This window comes from Engystomops pustulosus, chromosome 1 (assembly GCF_040894005.1).
Source record: "Engystomops pustulosus chromosome 1, aEngPut4.maternal, whole genome shotgun sequence".
Lineage (NCBI taxonomy): Eukaryota > Metazoa > Chordata > Amphibia > Anura > Leptodactylidae > Engystomops > Engystomops pustulosus.
Window position 1 is genome coordinate 266,709,866 of NC_092411.1, and position 20,544 is coordinate 266,730,409.

The 20,544-nt window shown below is 46.3% G+C and overlaps 1 protein-coding gene across 1 annotated transcript in view; it reads right to left on the reverse strand.

Moving 5' to 3' along the window:
• Positions 1 to 20,544, reverse strand: part of STX18 (syntaxin 18) — a 92,059-nt gene that overhangs the window by 11,272 nt on the left and 60,243 nt on the right. Inside the window, exon 8 of the mRNA XM_072126094.1 lies at positions 2,414 to 2,472. Within this exon, the coding sequence (XP_071982195.1) occupies positions 2,414 to 2,472 (59 nt within the window). The remainder of the gene's footprint in view (positions 1 to 2,413; positions 2,473 to 20,544) is intronic.

Genomic DNA, 20,544 nt, shown 5'->3' on the forward strand with positions numbered 1-20,544 from the left:
TATTGTAGCCTAGGACTAAAGTACAATAAATTACCAATATCCAGAGGTCCGTTTGTAACTAGGGGTCGTATGTAAGTTGAGTGTTCTTAAGTAGGGGACTGCCTGTATTAATCAGATTATTCTGATGTCTTTGCAGTGATGAGCTGTTGGACAGACACTATGGCTGTAATAAGAGGTACCAAAAAACCCACAAAATCTGTCTGGAGACGTGCAGACGTTTAATGCCAGTCCCATCCATTTTATAATAAGAACAGCTTTTTAGGAAATTTCAGGGCAGCATTGTGGCTTAGTGGGTAGCACTTCTGCCTTGCAGCGCTGGGGTCCTGGATTCAAGTCCCACCCAGGGTCAACATCTGCAAAGAGTTTCTATGTTCTCTCTGTGTTTGCGTGGGTTTCCTCCGGGTCCACCGGTTTCTTCCCACACTCCAAAACATACTGGTAGGTTGTGAGCCCCATGGGGACAGGGACCAATGTGGCAAGATCTGTGCAGCGCTACATAAATAAAGGAATTATTATTATTAAACTTTGTGTTGTTCCTCTTTTATTCCTCCTGGAAACGTATCAATTATACTGAAAACTGTTTGTTTTTATTCCTTCTCTGTATTTGGATGTATCCTTAGACAGTTTATTCAGTCCAATCCGCACTATATAAGGACAGAGGTATGATCCAGGAGGAATAACAGAGGGATGACACAACACACTGCCTAATGCAATACGCCCCGGAAGTGTCATTTCATGGAAATACAATGACACGTCCGGATAGGTTGGAGGTTCTCTTACGCATGTTTTAAACTGCAGAGCCAATGCTCAGAGGACGGAACCTTCCTTAAAATGTTACTAGGTGGTAATTCCGTCCGCTCTGTACACACAAGTACAAGGTCGGAGGTCTCGGCAGGAGGTAGGAGACAGCGGCTGTGCGGAGGATTACAGCCCGAGCTCCTGGTGAAGCAGACGGCCGCGGTGTAAATACGTCCATTGTTGTGCGTGTTACCGTGGAGACGGGCTACATTTAAAAATACCTACATTGTGATATATTTATGGATGCTGATTCTATCCCATTCGCTTACAGCGTGTTAACCAATAAAGCCCTGGATACAAACCAATATAGATTCAATGCATCTGAAATAGTCAGCAGATACAAGCGATGCAGTAGGGTTTTCATGCCGTATTGTTTAGTCATTATCAAGAAAATTAGCTCCAAGCAACATCTAAAGCAGGGGTGCACAAACTTTATCTGTCTGAGGGCCTCATTGTCATACCGCTCAACTTCAAGGGGCCACACATTAGTGACCAGCACCCTAGATGCACCAACAACCACAGCATAGTACAAAATGTCACCCCAGAAACCAAATACTGCATTTGTACTGTAGCTAATAGACCCCAGAGCAGACTACACATGCAATGCTCAAACCAGACGATAATAATGGAGACCCCCAAGAGCAGGCCCACAATTACTGGAGACCCCCAAGAGCAGGCCCACAATTACTGGAGACCCCCAAGAGCAGGCCCACAATTACTGGAGACCCCCAAGAGCAGGCCCACAATTACTGGAGACCCCCAAGAGCAGGCCCACAATTACTGGAGACCCCCAAGAGCAGGCCCACAATTACTGGAGACCCCCAAGAGCAGGCCCACAATTACTGGAGACCCCCAAGAGCAGGCCCACAATTACTGGAGACCCCCAAGAGCAGGTCCACAATTACTGGAGACCCCCATGTGGTTCTATGTGCCAGCATAATGGCCTGGGGCAATGCAGCGCCTGGAGCAGGAGAGGAGCGGTGAGTACAGAACAGCTGACAGGTCCTCACCGCTGAGGTCCACTCCTATTCCAGATGTAACACTGCACTGGGTCATAGTGCCGGCACATACAGCCAGCGTAAGAAGCCAGAGCAGGAGATACCCAGGAGCGGTGAGGACTAGTGTTATGTGCCCTCTGCTGCCCGGCCTCCTGCACTAGTCAGCGCTGCTATGATTTCCCTATATTAGACATTCTCTTCTATGGATAATGGGTGGTCTTTATTAGTATCATTTTGTTGCATCAGTTAATCCATCTGCATCTCTATACTGAACGCGCTCTGAATATAAATGCGACCTCTAGTGGCCAAAGTAGAGGAATAAATTAAAAAAAGACTAGAAAAATAACAGAAAACAGACGCTGAGCAATGGATCCCATTTTTAAACTGATCGATTAAAGGCAAACGTTAAAATAAAAAAAGATTGCTATAGGCCCAAAGAGCACAGCAGTGTGAGGATTGTTACACATTGAGGTGCAACTATTAGAAATTAGATGAGGAAACGTCAGTAGTGCAGCCTCAATGATATATCCGCATGCAATACACCCCGGCCTCCTTCCCATGTAAGTAATACAGGAATATAAATCACTAGATTATAAAGTGAGGGGCACAGGGTTTACCTTACTTCATCGAACAGGCTGTTCATCTCGCCGACAAGTCTCTTATTCTCCTGTTCAAACTGTAGGAAAGGACAGATGTGTATTAGTGCTAATATAATGTCCATGGGGGGATACAAGACAACTGGGGGCAGCAGCATCACAGGAGACAGCTGATACTACAGCATAGTACCCATAGATCAGTAGTGCTCCATAATGCAGATGACCCCTACAGCATAGTACCCATAGATCAGTAGTGCTCCATAATGCAGATGACCCCTACAGCATAGTGCCCATAGATTAGTAGTGCTCCATAATGCAGATGACCCCTACAGCATAGTACCCATAGATCAGTAGTTCTCCCTAATGCAGATGACCCCTACAGCATAGTACCCATAGATCAGTAGTGCTCCATAATGCAGATGACCCCTACAGCATAGTACCCATAGATCAGTAGTGCTCCATAATGCAGATGACCCCTACAGCATAGTACCCATAGATCAGTAGTTCTCCCTAATGCAGATGACCCCTACAGCATAGTACCCATAGATTAGTAGTGCTCCATAATGCAGATGACCCCTACAGCATAGGACCCATAGATCAGTAGTGCTCCATAATGCAGACAACCCCTACAGCATGAATACCCATAGATCAGTAGTGCTCCATAATGCAGATGACCCCTACAGCATAGTACCCATAGATCAGTAGTGCTCCATAATGCAGATGACCCCTACAGCATAGTGCCCATAGATCAGTAGTGCTCCATAATGCAGATGACCCCTACAGCATAGTACCCATAGATCAGTAGTGCTCCATAATGCAGATGACCCCTACAGCATAGTACCCATAGATTAGTAGTGCTCCATAATGCAGATGACCCCTACAGCATAGGACCCATAGATCAGTAGTGCTCCATAATGCAGATGACCCCTACAGCATAGTACCCATAGATCAGTAGTTCTCCCTAATGCAGATGACCCCTACAGCATAGTACCCATAGATCAGTAGTGCTCCATAATGCAGATGACCCCTACAGCATAGTGCCCATAGATCAGTAGTGCTCCATAATGTAGATGACCCCTACAGCATAGTACCCATAGATCAGTAGTTCTCCCTAATGCAGATGACCCCTACAGCATAGTACCCAAAGATTAGTAGTGCTCCATAATGCAGACGACCCCTACAGCATAGTACCCATAGATTAGTAGTGCTCCATAATGCAGATGACCCCTACAGCATAGGACCCATAGATCAGTAGTGCTCCATAATGCAGATGACCCCTACAGCATAGTACCCAAAGATTAGTAGTGCTCCATAATGCAGATGACCCCTACAGCATAGTACCCAAAGATTAGTAGTGCTCCATAATGCAGATGACCCCTACAGCATAGTACCCATAGATCAGTAGTGCTCCATAATGCAGATGACCCCTACAGCATAGTACCCATAGATCAGTAGTGCTCCATAATGCAGATGACCCCTACAGCATAGTACCCATAGATTAGTAGTGCTCCATAATGCAGATGACCCCTACAGCATAGGACCCATAGATTAGTAGTGCTCCATAATGCAGATGACCCCTACAGCATAGGACCCATAGATCAGTAGTGCTCCATAATGCAGATGACCCCTACAGCATAGTACCCATAGATCAGTAGTGCTCCATAATGCAGATGACCCCTACAGCATAGTACCCATAGATCAGTAGTGCTCCATAATGCAGATGACCCCTACAGCATAGTACCCATAGATCAGTAGTGCTCCATAATGCAGATGACCCCTACAGCATAGTACCCATAGATCAGTAGTGCTCCCTAATGCAGATGACCCCTACAGCATAGTACCCATAGATTAGTAGTGCTCCATAATGCAGATGACCCCTACAGCATAGTACCCATAGATTAGTAGTGCTCCATAATGCAGATGACCCCTACAGCATAGGACCCATAGATCAGTAGTGCTCCATAATGCAGACAACCCCTACAGCATGAATACCCATAGATCAGTAGTGCTCCATAATGCAGATGACCCCTACAGCATAGTACCCATAGATCAGTAGTGCTCCATAATGCAGATGACCCCTACAGCATAGTACCCATAGATCAGTAGTGCTCCATAATGCAGATGACCCCTACAGCATAGTACCCATAGATCAGTAGTTCTCCCTAATGCAGATGACCCCTACAGCATAGTACCCATAGATCAGTAGTGCTCCATAATGCAGATGACCCCTACAGCATAGTGCCCATAGATCAGTAGTGCTCCATAATGCAGATGACCCCTACAGCATAGTACCCAAAGATTAGTAGTGCTCCATAATGCAGACGACCCCTACAGCATAGTACCCATAGATTAGTAGTGCTCCATAATGCAGATGACCCCTACAGCATAGGACCCATAGATCAGTAGTGCTCCATAATGCAGATGACCCCTACAGCATAGTACCCAAAGATTAGTAGTGCTCCATAATGCAGATGACCCCTACAGCATAGTACCCAAAGATTAGTAGTGCTCCATAATGCAGATGACCCCTACAGCATAGTACCCATAGATCAGTAGTGCTCCATAATGCAGATGACCCCTACAGCATAGTACCCATAGATCAGTAGTGCTCCATAATGCAGATGACCCCTACAGCATAGTACCCATAGATTAGTAGTGCTCCATAATGCAGATGACCCCTACAGCATAGGACCCATAGATTAGTAGTGCTCCATAATGCAGATGACCCCTACAGCATAGGACCCATAGATTAGTAGTGCTCCATAATGCAGATGACCCCTACAGCATAGGACCCATAGATTAGTAGTGCTCCATAATGCAGATGACCCCTACAGCATAGGACCCATAGATTAGTAGTGCTCCATAATGCAGATGACCCCTACAGCATAGGACCCATAGATCAGTAGTGCTCCATAATGCAGATGACCCCTACAGCATAGGACCCATAGATCAGTAGTGCTCCATAATGCAGATGACCCCTACAGCATAGTACCCATAGATCAGTAGTGCTCCATAATGCAGATGACCCCTACAGCATGAATACCCATAGATCAGTAGTGCTCCATAATGCAGATGACCCCTACAGCATAGGACCCATAGATCAGTAGTGCTCCATAATGCAGATGACCCCTACAGCATAGTACCCATAGATTAGTAGTGCTCCATAATGCAGACGACCCCTACAGCATAGTACCCATAGATCAGTAGTGCTCCATAATGCAGATGACCCCTACAGCATAGTACCCATAGATTAGTAGTGCTCCATAATGTAGATGACCCCTACAGCATAGTACCCATAGATTAGTAGTGCTCCATAATGCAGATGACCCCTACAGCATAGTACCCATAGATCAGTAGTGCTCCATAATGCAGATGACCCCTACAGCATAGTACCCATAGATTAGTAGTGCTCCATAATGCAGATGACCCCTACAGCATAGTACCCATAGATTAGTAGTGCTCCATAATGTAGATGACCCCTACAGCATAGTACCCATAGATTAGTAGTGCTCCATAATGCAGATGACCCCTACAGCATAGTACCCATAGATTAGTAGTGCTCCATAATGCAGATGACCCCTACAGCATAGGACCCATAGATTAGTAGTGCTCCATAATGTAGATGACCCCTACAGCATAGTACCCATAGATTAGTAGTGCTCCATAATGCAGACAACCCCTACAGCATAGTACCCATAGATTAGTAGTGCTCCATAATGTAGATGACCCCTACAGCATAGTACCCATAGATCAGTAGTTCTCCCTAATGCAGATGACCCCTACAGCATAGTACCCATAGATCAGTAGTGCTCCATAATGCAGATGACCCCTACAGCATAGTACCCATAGATCAGTAGTTCTCCCTAATGCAGATGACCCCTACAGCATAGTACCCATAGATTAGTAGTGCTCCATAATGCAGATGACCCCTACAGCATAGTACCCAAAGATTAGTAGTGCTCCATAATGCAGATGACCCCTACAGCATAGTACCCATAGATTAGTAGTGCTCCATAATGCAGATGACCCCTACAGCATAGGACCCAAAGATCAGTAGTGCTCCATAATGCAGACAACCCCTACAGCATGAATACCCATAGATCAGTAGTGCTCCATAATGCAGATGACCCCTACAGCATAGTACCCATAGATCAGTAGTGCTCCATAATGCAGATGACCCCTACAGCATAGTACCCATAGATCAGTAGTGCTCCATAATGCAGATGACCCCTACAGCATAGTACCCATAGATCAGTAGTTCTCCCTAATGCAGATGACCCCTACAGCATAGTACCCATAGATTAGTAGTGCTCCATAATGCAGACAACCCCTACAGCATAGTACCCATAGATCAGTAGTGCTCCATAATGCAGATGACCCCTACAGCATAGTACCCATAGATCAGTAGTTCTCCCTAATGCAGATGACCCCTACAGCATAGTACCCATAGATTAGTAGTGCTCCATAATGCAGATGACCCCTACAGCATAGTACCCATAGATCAGTAGTGCTCCATAATGCAGATGACCCCTACAGCATAGTACCCATAGATTAGTAGTGCTCCATAATGCAGATGACCCCTACAGCATAGGACCCATAGATTAGTAGTGCTCCATAATGCAGATGACCCCTACAGCATAGGACCCATAGATCAGTAGTGCTCCATAATGCAGATGACCCCTACAGCATAGTACCCATAGATCAGTAGTGCTCCATAATGCAGATGACCCCTACAGCATAGTACCCATAGATCAGTAGTGCTCCATAATGCAGATGACCCCTACAGCATAGTACCCATAGATCAGTAGTGCTCCCTAATGCAGATGACCCCTACAGCATAGTACCCATAGATCAGTAGTTCTCCCTAATGCAGATGACCCCTACAGCATAGTACCCATAGATTAGTAGTGCTCCATAATGCAGATGACCCCTACAGCATAGTACCCATAGATTAGTAGTGCTCCATAATGCAGATGACCCCTACAGCATAGGACCCATAGATCAGTAGTGCTCCATAATGCAGACAACCCCTACAGCATGAATACCCATAGATCAGTAGTGCTCCATAATGCAGATGACCCCTACAGCATAGTACCCATAGATCAGTAGTGCTCCATAATGCAGATGACCCCTACAGCATAGTACCCATAGATCAGTAGTGCTCCATAATGCAGATGACCCCTACAGCATAGTACCCATAGATCAGTAGTTCTCCCTAATGCAGATGACCCCTACAGCATAGTACCCATAGATCAGTAGTGCTCCATAATGCAGATGACCCCTACAGCATAGGACCCATAGATTAGTAGTGCTCCATAATGCAGACGACCCCTACAGCATAGTACCCATAGATTAGTAGTGCTCCATAATGCAGATGACCCCTACAGCATAGGACCCATAGATCAGTAGTGCTCCATAATGCAGATGACCCCTACAGCATAGTACCCAAAGATTAGTAGTGCTCCATAATGCAGATGACCCCTACAGCATAGTACCCAAAGATTAGTAGTGCTCCATAATGCAGATGACCCCTACAGCATAGTACCCATAGATCAGTAGTGCTCCATAATGCAGATGACCCCTACAGCATAGTACCCATAGATCAGTAGTGCTCCATAATGCAGATGACCCCTACAGCATAGTACCCATAGATTAGTAGTGCTCCATAATGCAGATGACCCCTACAGCATAGGACCCATAGATTAGTAGTGCTCCATAATGCAGATGACCCCTACAGCATAGGACCCATAGATTAGTAGTGCTCCATAATGCAGATGACCCCTACAGCATAGGACCCATAGATTAGTAGTGCTCCATAATGCAGATGACCCCTACAGCATAGGACCCATAGATTAGTAGTGCTCCATAATGCAGATGACCCCTACAGCATAGGACCCATAGATCAGTAGTGCTCCATAATGCAGATGACCCCTACAGCATAGGACCCATAGATCAGTAGTGCTCCATAATGCAGATGACCCCTACAGCATAGTACCCATAGATCAGTAGTGCTCCATAATGCAGATGACCCCTACAGCATGAATACCCATAGATCAGTAGTGCTCCATAATGCAGATGACCCCTACAGCATAGGACCCATAGATCAGTAGTGCTCCATAATGCAGATGACCCCTACAGCATAGTACCCATAGATTAGTAGTGCTCCATAATGCAGACGACCCCTACAGCATAGTACCCATAGATCAGTAGTGCTCCATAATGCAGATGACCCCTACAGCATAGTACCCATAGATCAGTAGTTCTCCCTAATGCAGATGACCCCTACAGCATAGTACCCATAGATTAGTAGTGCTCCATAATGCAGATGACCCCTACAGCATAGTACCCAAAGATTAGTAGTGCTCCATAATGCAGATGACCCCTACAGCATAGTACCCATAGATTAGTAGTGCTCCATAATGCAGATGACCCCTACAGCATAGGACCCAAAGATCAGTAGTGCTCCATAATGCAGACAACCCCTACAGCATGAATACCCATAGATCAGTAGTGCTCCATAATGCAGATGACCCCTACAGCATAGTACCCATAGATCAGTAGTGCTCCATAATGCAGATGACCCCTACAGCATAGTACCCATAGATCAGTAGTGCTCCATAATGCAGATGACCCCTACAGCATAGTACCCATAGATCAGTAGTTCTCCCTAATGCAGATGACCCCTACAGCATAGTACCCATAGATTAGTAGTGCTCCATAATGCAGATGACCCCTACAGCATAGGACCCATAGATTAGTAGTGCTCCATAATGCAGACAACCCCTACAGCATAGTACCCATAGATCAGTAGTGCTCCATAATGCAGATGACCCCTACAGCATAGTACCCATAGATCAGTAGTTCTCCCTAATGCAGATGACCCCTACAGCATAGTACCCAAAGATTAGTAGTGCTCCATAATGCAGATGACCCCTACAGCATAGTGCCCATAGATTAGTAGTGCTCCATAATGCAGATGACCCCTACAGCATAGGACCCATAGATTAGTAGTGCTCCATAATGTAGATGACCCCTACAGCATAGTACCCATAGATTAGTAGTGCTCCATAATGCAGATGACCCCTACAGCATAGTACCCATAGATTAGTAGTGCTCCATAATGCAGATGACCCCTACAGCATAGGACCCATAGATTAGTAGTGCTCCATAATGTAGATGACCCCTACAGCATAGTACCCATAGATTAGTAGTGCTCCATAATGCAGATGACCCCTACAGCATAGTACCCATAGATCAGTAGTGCTCCCTAATGCAGATGACCCCTACAGCATAGTACCCATAGATCAGTAGTGCTCCATAATGCAGATGACCCCTACAGCATAGTACCCATAGATCAGTAGTTCTCCCTAATGCAGATGACCCCTACAGCATAGTGCCCATAGATCAGTAGTGCTCCATAATGCAGATGACCCCTACAGCATAGTGCCCATAGATCAGTAGTGCTCCATAATGCAGATGACCCCTACAGCATAGTACCCAAAGATTAGTAGTGCTCCATAATGCAGACGACCCCTACAGCATAGTACCCATAGATTAGTAGTGCTCCATAATGCAGATGACCCCTACAGCATAGGACCCATAGATCAGTAGTGCTCCATAATGCAGATGACCCCTACAGCATAGTACCCAAAGATTAGTAGTGCTCCATAATGCAGATGACCCCTACAGCATAGTACCCAAAGATTAGTAGTGCTCCATAATGCAGATGACCCCTACAGCATAGTACCCATAGATCAGTAGTTCTCCCTAATGCAGATGACCCCTACAGCATAGTACCCATAGATCAGTAGTGCTCCATAATGCAGATGACCCCTACAGCATAGTACCCATAGATTAGTAGTGCTCCATAATGCAGATGACCCCTACAGCATAGTACCCATAGATCAGTAGTTCTCCCTAATGCAGATGACCCCTACAGCATAGTACCCATAGATCAGTAGTGCTCCATAATGCAGATGACCCCTACAGCATAGGACCCATAGATCAGTAGTGCTCCATAATGCAGATGACCCCTACAGCATAGTACCCAAAGATTAGTAGTGCTCCATAATGCAGATGACCCCTACAGCATAGTACCCATAGATTAGTAGTGCTCCATAATGCAGATGACCCCTACAGCATAGTACCCATAGATCAGTAGTTCTCCCTAATGCAGATGACCCCTACAGCATAGTACCCATAGATCAGTAGTGCTCCATAATGCAGATGACCCCTACAGCATAGTACCCAAAGATTAGTAGTGCTCCATAATGCAGATGACCCCTACAGCATAGTACCCATAGATTAGTAGTGCTCCATAATGCAGATGACCCCTACAGCATAGGACCCAAAGATCAGTAGTGCTCCATAATGCAGACAACCCCTACAGCATGAATACCCATAGATCAGTAGTGCTCCATAATGCAGATGACCCCTACAGCATAGTACCCATAGATCAGTAGTGCTCCATAATGCAGATGACCCCTACAGCATAGTACCCATAGATCAGTAGTGCTCCATAATGCAGATGACCCCTACAGCATAGTACCCATAGATCAGTAGTTCTCCCTAATGCAGATGACCCCTACAGCATAGTACCCATAGATTAGTAGTGCTCCATAATGCAGACAACCCCTACAGCATAGTACCCATAGATCAGTAGTGCTCCATAATGCAGATGACCCCTACAGCATAGTACCCATAGATCAGTAGTTCTCCCTAATGCAGATGACCCCTACAGCATAGTACCCATAGATTAGTAGTGCTCCATAATGCAGATGACCCCTACAGCATAGTACCCATAGATTAGTAGTGCTCCATAATGCAGATGACCCCTACAGCATAGTGCCCATAGATTAGTAGTGCTCCATAATGCAGATGACCCCTACAGCATAGGACCCATAGATTAGTAGTGCTCCATAATGTAGATGACCCCTACAGCATAGTACCCATAGATTAGTAGTGCTCCATAATGCAGATGACCCCTACAGCATAGTACCCATAGATCAGTAGTGCTCCCTAATGCAGATGACCCCTACAGCATAGGACCCATAGATTAGTAGTGCTCCATAATGCAGATGACCCCTACAGCATAGTACCCATAGATCAGTAGTGCTCCATAATGCAGATGACCCCTACAGCATAGTACCCATAGATTAGTAGTGCTCCATAATGCAGATGACCCCTACAGCATAGTGCCCATAGATCAGTAGTGCTCCATAATGCAGACAACCCCTACAGCATAGTACCCATAGATCAGTAGTGCTCCATAATGCAGATGACCCCTACAGCATAGTACCCATAGATTAGTAGTGCTCCATAATGCAGATGACCCCTACAGCATAGGACCCATAGATTAGTAGTGCTCCATAATGCAGATGACCCCTACAGCATAGGACCCATAGATTAGTAGTGCTCCATAATGCAGATGACCCCTACAGCATAGTACCCATAGATTAGTAGTGCTCCATAATGTAGATGACCCCTACAGCATAGTACCCATAGATTAGTAGTGCTCCATAATGCAGACGACCCCTACAGCATAGTACCCATAGATTAGTAGTGCTCCATAATGTAGATGACCCCTACAGCATAGTACCCATAGATTAGTAGTGCTCCATAATGTAGATGACCCCTACAGCATAGTACCCATAGATTAGTAGTGCTCCATAATGCAGATGACCCCTACAGCATAGTACCCATAGATTAGTAGTGCTCCATAATGCAGATGACCCCTACAGCATAGTACCCATAGATTAGTAATGCTCCATGATGCAGATGACCCTACAGCATAGTGCCCATAGATTAGTAGTGCTCCATAATGCAGATGACCCCTACAGCATAGTACCCATAGATTAGTAGTGCTCCATAATGCAGATGACCCCTACAGCATAGTACCCATAGATTAGTAGTGCTCCATAATGCAGATGACCCCTACAGCATAGTACCCATAGATTAGTAGTGCTCCATAATGCAGATGACCCCTACAGCATAGTATCCATAGATTAGTAGTGCTCCATAATGCAGATGACCCCTACAGCATAGTACCCATAGATTAGTAGTGCTCCATAATGCAGATGACCCCTACAGCATAGTACCCATAGATTAGTAATGCTCCATAATGCAGATGACCCCTTTCATTTGGGGGTCCAAGAGCGGCAGTAAGAATACGCGTATCAGACTACAAAGGGTTGGATTGTTGTCTGTTACCATGGAAATATATTATTCCCCCCTGAATAGGAGCTGCAGACAGAAAACTTTTTAAATGATTATTGGTTTTATTTCCTCTTTTCATTACTTTTCGTTTATTTAATTTTTTTTTACTTTTCATTTAGATGTATTGGAGCATGTCCTTTTCTTATTATAGGGCTTATTATTGGACAATTTTTCCTCCTGCCCGAGGTTGTGATAGCACAGACACATTTTCGGCTGTACAGTAGTCGCTCAGAGAGCAATGCACTTGGTTAAAGTTTGGGTGGTAGAAAAGCAATCAACGCGCCGACAGCAGCCGCCATTAATCTTTACAAAATCAATTTAGCGCTTAAGATTTGTCTACGGGAATAAAAGGGGATATCAGAAAGAGCAGATCCCTCATCCGGAGGGATTACTGGAAGCATATGAGGAAGATATATCAGCCTTCGCTAAAAACATACAATCTTTACATATTCACTCTCTGCTCCAACCAGGCGCGACAAATCATTGTCCTAGCAATAGCCGCGGCGTCCTCAAGGTCCAAGTCCTTACATTCTCACTGATTATTATACACTGGTGTCTTCATTATGCAAAGTGTAGCACAATCTGCGGCGCAAAGAGGTTCAATCATTCTTATTCCCTCCAGTGCCGGCCCCAGCAGGGCGCCCCCCCCCCTCCAGTGCCGGCCCCAGCAGGGCGCCCCTCCCCCTCCAGTGCCGGCCCCAGCAGGGCGCCCCTCCCCCTCCAGTGCCGGCCCCAGCAGGGCGCCCCCCCCTCCTCCAGTGCCGGCCCCAGCAGGGCGCCCCCCCCCCCTCCAGTGCCGGCCCCAGCAGGGCGCCCCCCCCCCTCAAGTGCCGGCCCCAGCAGGGCGCCCCCCCCCCTCCAGTGCCGGCCCCAGCAGGGCGCCCCCCCCCCTCCAGTGCCGGCCCCAGCAGGGCGCCCCCCCCCCTCCAGTGCCGGCCCCAGCAGGGCGCCCCCCCCCCCTCCAGCGCCGGCCCCAGCAGGGCGCCCTCCCCCCCCTCCAGCGCCGGCCCCAGCAGGGCGCCCCCCCCCCAGTGCCGGCCCCAGCAGGGCGCCCCCCCCCTCCAGTGCCGGCCCCAGCAGGGCGCCCCCCCCCTCCAGTGCCGGCCCCAGCAGGGCGCCCCCCCCCCTCCAGTGCCGGCCCCAGCAGGGCGCCCCCCCCCCCTCCAGCGCCGGCCCCAGCAGGGCGCCCCCCCCCTCCAGCGCCGGCCCCAGCAGGGCGCCCCCCCCCTCCAGCGCCGGCCCCAGCAGGGCGCCCCCCCCCTCCAGCGCCGGCCCCAGCAGGGCGCCCCCCCCCCCTCCAGTGCCGGCCCCAGCAGGGTGCTCCCCCTACATTCTTCGGGGGAATGTTGGGGAACATATATACGGCTGCAAGATATATATGTCCTAGACAGGCCGGCAATGGGCGCACAGAGGGATACAGTGCAGCACACATGCGGCACCATGCCGCTTTGTACACAGGGAAAAGATAGGACATGTATCTCTATGGAGAGGGGAGGGGTCACCCCTTCTCTCCATTGCAGCAAACGTATGCCAGCCCACTCGCCATAATACAAAACCACCAAAGCCTCAAAATATTCTCTTCAGGCACAAATGCTAACTGCAGGAAATTTCACCTCTCTTTTCTAACCCATCCAGTATCCTCATCCCGCCTGTTATCCGGCAAACACCAGATGCCAAGCTCCAGGCTTCTCTGCAGTCACATTGACCATGGACTATATTAAATTTTTATTTCATTCCCTTATAAATAATGGCTGGACCATTCCTATACCTCTTGTGTCACCTCCTCTTCCTCATAGACTGTAAGCTCTTGTGTCACCTCCTCTTCCTCATAGACTGTAAGCTCTTGTGTCACCTCCTCTTCCTCATAGACTGTAAGCTCTTGTGTCACCCTCCTCATCCTCATAGACTGTAAGCTCTTGTGTCACCCCCTCATCCTCATAGACTGTAAGCTCTTGTGTCATCCCCCTCATCGTCATAGACTGTAAGCTCTTGTGTCACCCCCTCATCCTCATAGACTGTAAGCTCTTGTGTCACTCCATCGTCCTCATAGACTGTAAGCTCTTGTGTCACCCCCTCATCCTCATAGACTGTAAGCTCTTGTGTCACCCCCCTCATCCTCATAGACTGTAAGCTCTTGTGTCACCCCCCTCATCCTCATAGACTGTAAGCTCTTGTGTCACCTCCTCTTAATCATAGACTGTAAGCTCTTGTGTCACCCCCTCATCGTCATAGACTGTAAGCTCTTGTGTCAACCCCTCATCCTCATAGACTGTAAGCCCTTGTGTCACCTTATCATCCTCATAGACTGTAAGCTCTTGTGTCACCCCCCTCATCGTCATAGACTGTAAGCTCTTGTGTCACCCCCTCATCCTCATAGACTGTAAGCTCTTGTGTCACTCCATCGTCCTCATAGACTGTAAGCTCTTGTGTCATCCCCCTCATCCTCAGACTGTAAGCTCTTGTGTCACCCCCCTCATCCTCATAGACTGTAAGCTCTTGTGTCACCCCCCTCATCCTCATAGACTGTAAGCTCTTGTGTCACCCCCCCTCATCGTCATAGACTGTGAGCTCTTGTGTCACCCCCTCATCCTCAGACTGTAAGCTCTTGTGTCACTCCATCATTCTCATAGACTGTAAGCTCTTGTGTCACTCCATCGTCCTCATAGACTGTAAGCTCTTGTGTCACCCCTCATCCTCATAGACTGTAAGCTCTGGTGTCACCCCCTCATCCTCATAGACTGTAAGCTCTTGTGTCACCCCCTCATCCTCATAGACTGTAAGCTCTTGTGTCACTCCATCATCCTCATAGACTGTAAGCTCTTGTGTCACCCCCTCATCCTCATAGACTGTAAGCTCCTGTGTCACCCCTCATCCTCATTGACTGTAAGCTCCTGTGTTACCCCTCATCCTCATAGACTGTAAGCTCTTGTGTCACCCCCTCATCCTCATAGACTGTAAGCTCTTGTGTTACCCCTCATCCTCATAGACTGTAAGCTCTTGTGTCACCCCTCATCCTCATAGACTGTAAGCTCTTGTGTTACCCCTCATCCTCATAGACTGTAAGCTCTTGTGTTACCCCTCATCCTCATAGACTGTAAGCTCTTGTAGTTATTATATACAAGTCACAAATCCATTTCCATGCTTCGACCTTGAAGACTACACAGTCACTGATAACGGAGAGTATCTGTCAGTACGGTCACACAGCAGGAATATTACAAGCACATCTTGTCTCTGCCTCCATCACACATCAGACTGAGCTGTATAATAAATTATTACCGTAGTATTATTCCAATGCCGCTCACCGTCTGTCTATGGAATCCCTGTGATAGAGGACGGACAGAAGATCCGAAACACAAGTCCCTAATCCTGGATATCAGGAGAGATGGTAAGAACCGCACACATGATCTTGTAGGTGACATGAGACCTGAATGCAGAGGAATCTTAACTCATTTATATGTATTTAAGTAATTCTGTGCACCTTGGGTGTGACCTGTCACGATGCACGGAGCCGTGTGCTCACCACAACGTGACCGGCCCCATTGACGTCAATGGGGACCGATATCTGGCGAGAGAGAAGTACGCAGATCCAATAATATCCAGTTCTCAGGCTGGACTTGGACTATCTGTGCACAGGTCCTCCGGATGGATACTCGTTCACTTATTGCGTTTTACAATCCTCTACTCATCTCCTCCTCCTCTGCAAATCATTCAGTGCATCGAATATACAGACGGTACATCCAGACTTATGTAATATACGGCTCTTTAATGTGCGGATAATACCGTGATTTGCATACATGGCGCAGTACTACACATACTATCACAGTCACTATGAATGGAGAAGCAGCAGACCTACAGAGGTGGAGGAGGAGCCATTATATTTATGGGCAAGAACGTTCTGGAACGCTACAGCAGGAACTTTAAAACCCGATGTCCCGTTACTATAGAATTCAATGAAGAGTTTCGAGCCGTAAGGTGCATGACCACGGAGTGATCATTTGAGTAGATGTGGGGGAGAATAATGCCGTACCCCACTATTATGTTAGAATCAATGGCCAAATTATTGTTCCAATTCTATTCACAGCTGCATCAGAATTCTGTACGGAATCCAAGAGCACAATGTGTCGGGACAGAACTCACCTTGGCACCGATAACCGATGACTCTTAGAACTCAAATCTAGAGAACTAGAAAATTTCATGGCAGCCGATAGATGGAATCCATTAGCCTCTTACCAGCTGCTGGAATAAGAGGCAAACAATTTCAATGCTGAAGGAAGTGGATGGAGTTCAGTAAAGGATATTGTTTATTAAATGGCTTTTAGTATGAGCAGTAGTGGGTTATAATGAAGGCGGTTTGGGCAGTAGCCTGGGGCCCAAGCCTTCCAGGGGGCCCATGGCCACCAAAACCAACCACCAAATTTGATACTGAGAAAGACCTTCACCCATGAAATCCTCCTACATCTATTCTTTTTCTCAATACACATGTACAGGACCTTTCAAAGGTCCTGAAACTGCAGATCGAAAGCAGCAGAAAGGACGCATCCTCCATCCCCTAAAAGCTGATCTAGTCCCAGATGTAAGAAGTGATTCCAGACTTGTAGGGGGCTGTAATATTCATATAGCCCAGCGCTTATCACAGGCTTAATCCACGAGCCTTGGTAAAGAAAGGAGTGGTCACACATGCTCAATACTCATAACCGAGACTGGACCCTCTGTAATCTGGATAACGGGGATCCTGCTGCTCCTTTCAGTCTTAAGGGATTTCTTGACTATCTCCATATGCTCCCATAGGGTAGTAGGGAGCAAAAGATTGATGATCATTCTGGTGATTGGTGGGGGTCCCAGCATTTGCACCCTTACCGATAAGCTAGTTATCCTCTATCCTGTGGTGAAATACTTAGGACCACGCTTTGTTTATCTATATGTACAGAAGTCCTACTGCTAGAATTATAGGGTCACTAACCAATATTGAAATTTTACTTAAAAAGGTAAATGGTGAGAAAGGGCAAAAAAAAAAAAAAATCCACTTTCTGCCTTGGGGACCAATAGGCTATTTTGTTTTTCAAAAAGAGAAGGTGTCCCTGGTGCTGATATGGGTGATTGAATGTACATCCATTTCATCCATCCCAGCTATCTTGTTAGGGTGAATTGACAAGTCCTGGAGAGACCAGTTGTGTAGCTGCCACATAGGTGTAAAAAGTTGCATCAAAAAGAACCACAATTGGACATCACCGATTGAGGTTATGGTCCATGCTCAGCCTAAGGAGTGTTTCCATGTAGTGTACGCTGGTCATTTTGTGTGGCTTCATGCTATGTCTTACCCTATAGAGCAGGGGTCCCCAAACTTTTTACATAGGGGGCCGTTCACTGTCCCCCTCAGACCGTTGGTGGGCCGGACTAAAGTTTAAAAATAAATAGCGGTACATGTGACCGCATCCATAATACACTGGCACCCCCCTCAATTATTTAATATACCGGTACTGCACCCCCTTGTGAACTATTTTATATATTGGCCCAATTAATTAATTAATATACTGGGACCTCTCTCCATTAATTATTGAATATGCATCCCCCCCATTAATTACTAAACTGCCCCTCATAATTAATTATTTCCTATAACCGCACCATTAATTATTTCCTATACTGCCCCTCATAATTAATTATTTCCTATGCTGTCCCTCATAATTAATTATTTCCTATGCTGCCCCTCATAATTAATTATTTCCTATGCTGCCCCTCATAATTAATTATTTCCTATTCTACCCCTCATAATTAATTATTTCCTATTCTACCCCTCATAATTATTTCCTATGCTGCCCCTCATAATTAATTATTTCCTATACTGCCCCTCATAATTATTTACTTTGCTGCCCCCCATAATTAATTATTTCCTATGCTGCCCTTCATAATTAATTATTTCCTATACTGCCCCTCATAATTAATTATTTCCTATGCTGCCCCTCATAATTATTTACTTTGCTGCCCCCCATAATTAATTATTTCCTAAGCTGCCCCTCATAATTAATTATTTACTAAGCTGCCCCTCATAATTAATTATTTCCTATGCTGCCCCTCACCATTAATTATTTCCTATGCTGCCCCTCACCATTAATTATTTCCTATGCTGCCCCTCATAATTAATTATTTCCTATGCTGCCCCTTATAATTCATTATTTCCTATACTGCCCCTTATAATTCATTATTTCCTATACTGCCCCTCATAACTAACTATTGGCCCCCAGTCGCCACAATCTTTTTACTGCCCTTATTAATAAAAAAATAAAAACCCAGTACTCACCTAAGTCTTCTATCTTCTTGCCGCGTCCGGGCAGGAAGGGGTGGCAGCCGCACCGAGCACTACACAGTGACGGGCAGGAGCTTCCTGTCCGGACGGACGGAGGCTCCTGCCCGACTGTTGCAGGCCGCGAGGGCCCGGCGCTGGCGCGCCAAGTGTCGGGGGCCGGATCGAAATGGCCCGCGGGCTGTAGTTTGGGGAACCCTGCTATAGAGCTACTGTATCATTTTCCTCTCTTGTGCTGATGAGTGTCACAAGGCAGTAACTTGCCTTGGCAGTAGATGAGCTGCAGTGTATTCGGTGCCATTGATATGGTGGGAAATATCCATGAATGCCATCAATACTGAGACTAAATTATTTACTCAAAACTAACAATATCTGAACAGATATAATACAGCGATTGTTCTTCTGTCTAACAATAGAATTTTTCAGGACGATTGACGTAAACCTACAAAACAGCAGCAAATCACAATTTCTGGGAAAAAAATAAAGCAGATTAAAAAAAATCTAACTTTTTTCACATAAAAACCAGAGATCGGCATCTCCCGCAATGTATTGTCTGTGATCCTGCTTCACGGATTATGAAAGGACAATTAATTGATGTGACGCGCTGCGGACGCCTCCGGCGCCCGAGTTTTGCAAACCCTCTTTGTTTTGTCTTTTAACAATACAAGGGGGAACAGGCACCAGATAACGTATTCATGCGATGTGCAAGATAAAAATTAGTCTATAGGAAAGATGGAGGAGGAAGGGGGTTTAAAGGAGTAATACCAGGAAATTACAAAAGAACCTTGTCTTGTGTACAATAGTAAAGGGGATTTATAATATTCTGCTTTTATGACTTAAACTACAGGCCCTAGAGCCTAAAGGGAACATTTCAACAGGATTTTAATTTTTAGCTGGTGACAGGTTCCAATAGCCTATGCTACACCGATTATAAAAATATCAGTAAAAAATTTCAGTACGTTATACAAGTTTCATTCACATGACCTGGCTCCCTGCTAGCAGCATATGGCGAGTCCCGGGGGCATCTGCAGCCTGTGTCTCATTATTTTTCCTCTACTCCACGCCATTCCCTCCCCTCCCCTGCCTGCTCAATGCACATGACAGGAAGCTGCATGAGTGCGGGGGAGAGGAGACTGACACAGGCACATATAGGCTGCAGCTGCCCCTGCCCAGGACTAAGCACAAGCTGCTGACAGGGAGCCAGGTAATGTGAAAGAAATAAGCAGAGCTTATATGGTTCAGTTCAGGATAAAAAAAAAAAAATTGAGACCTCATAAAATTCTCCTCGTCACCCGGCAACCAATCAGCCTTCATTTCATTAGAGCAGTTTAAGATTTGAAATTGAGCGCTGACTGGCTGCTATTAGCAAACACAAGCTTACATAGAAGGACTAAAACCTTCAATTCACACATACATCAGAAAATCTCACAGGATCGAGATGAGAGCCTAGACATTTTAACCTTAATATTTCATGCAGGACCATACGGGACATCAGATCCTGATCCTACAGTATTCCGTTGTGGAATGAGGGGGGGTTATAATTCAGAGCATAAATATATATGTATTTTTTTTTCTTCTAGAAGACAAGTTTTCTTTCCACTTGTCCCATTGTATGTGCAATCATTGGCAGCAGCCGGTG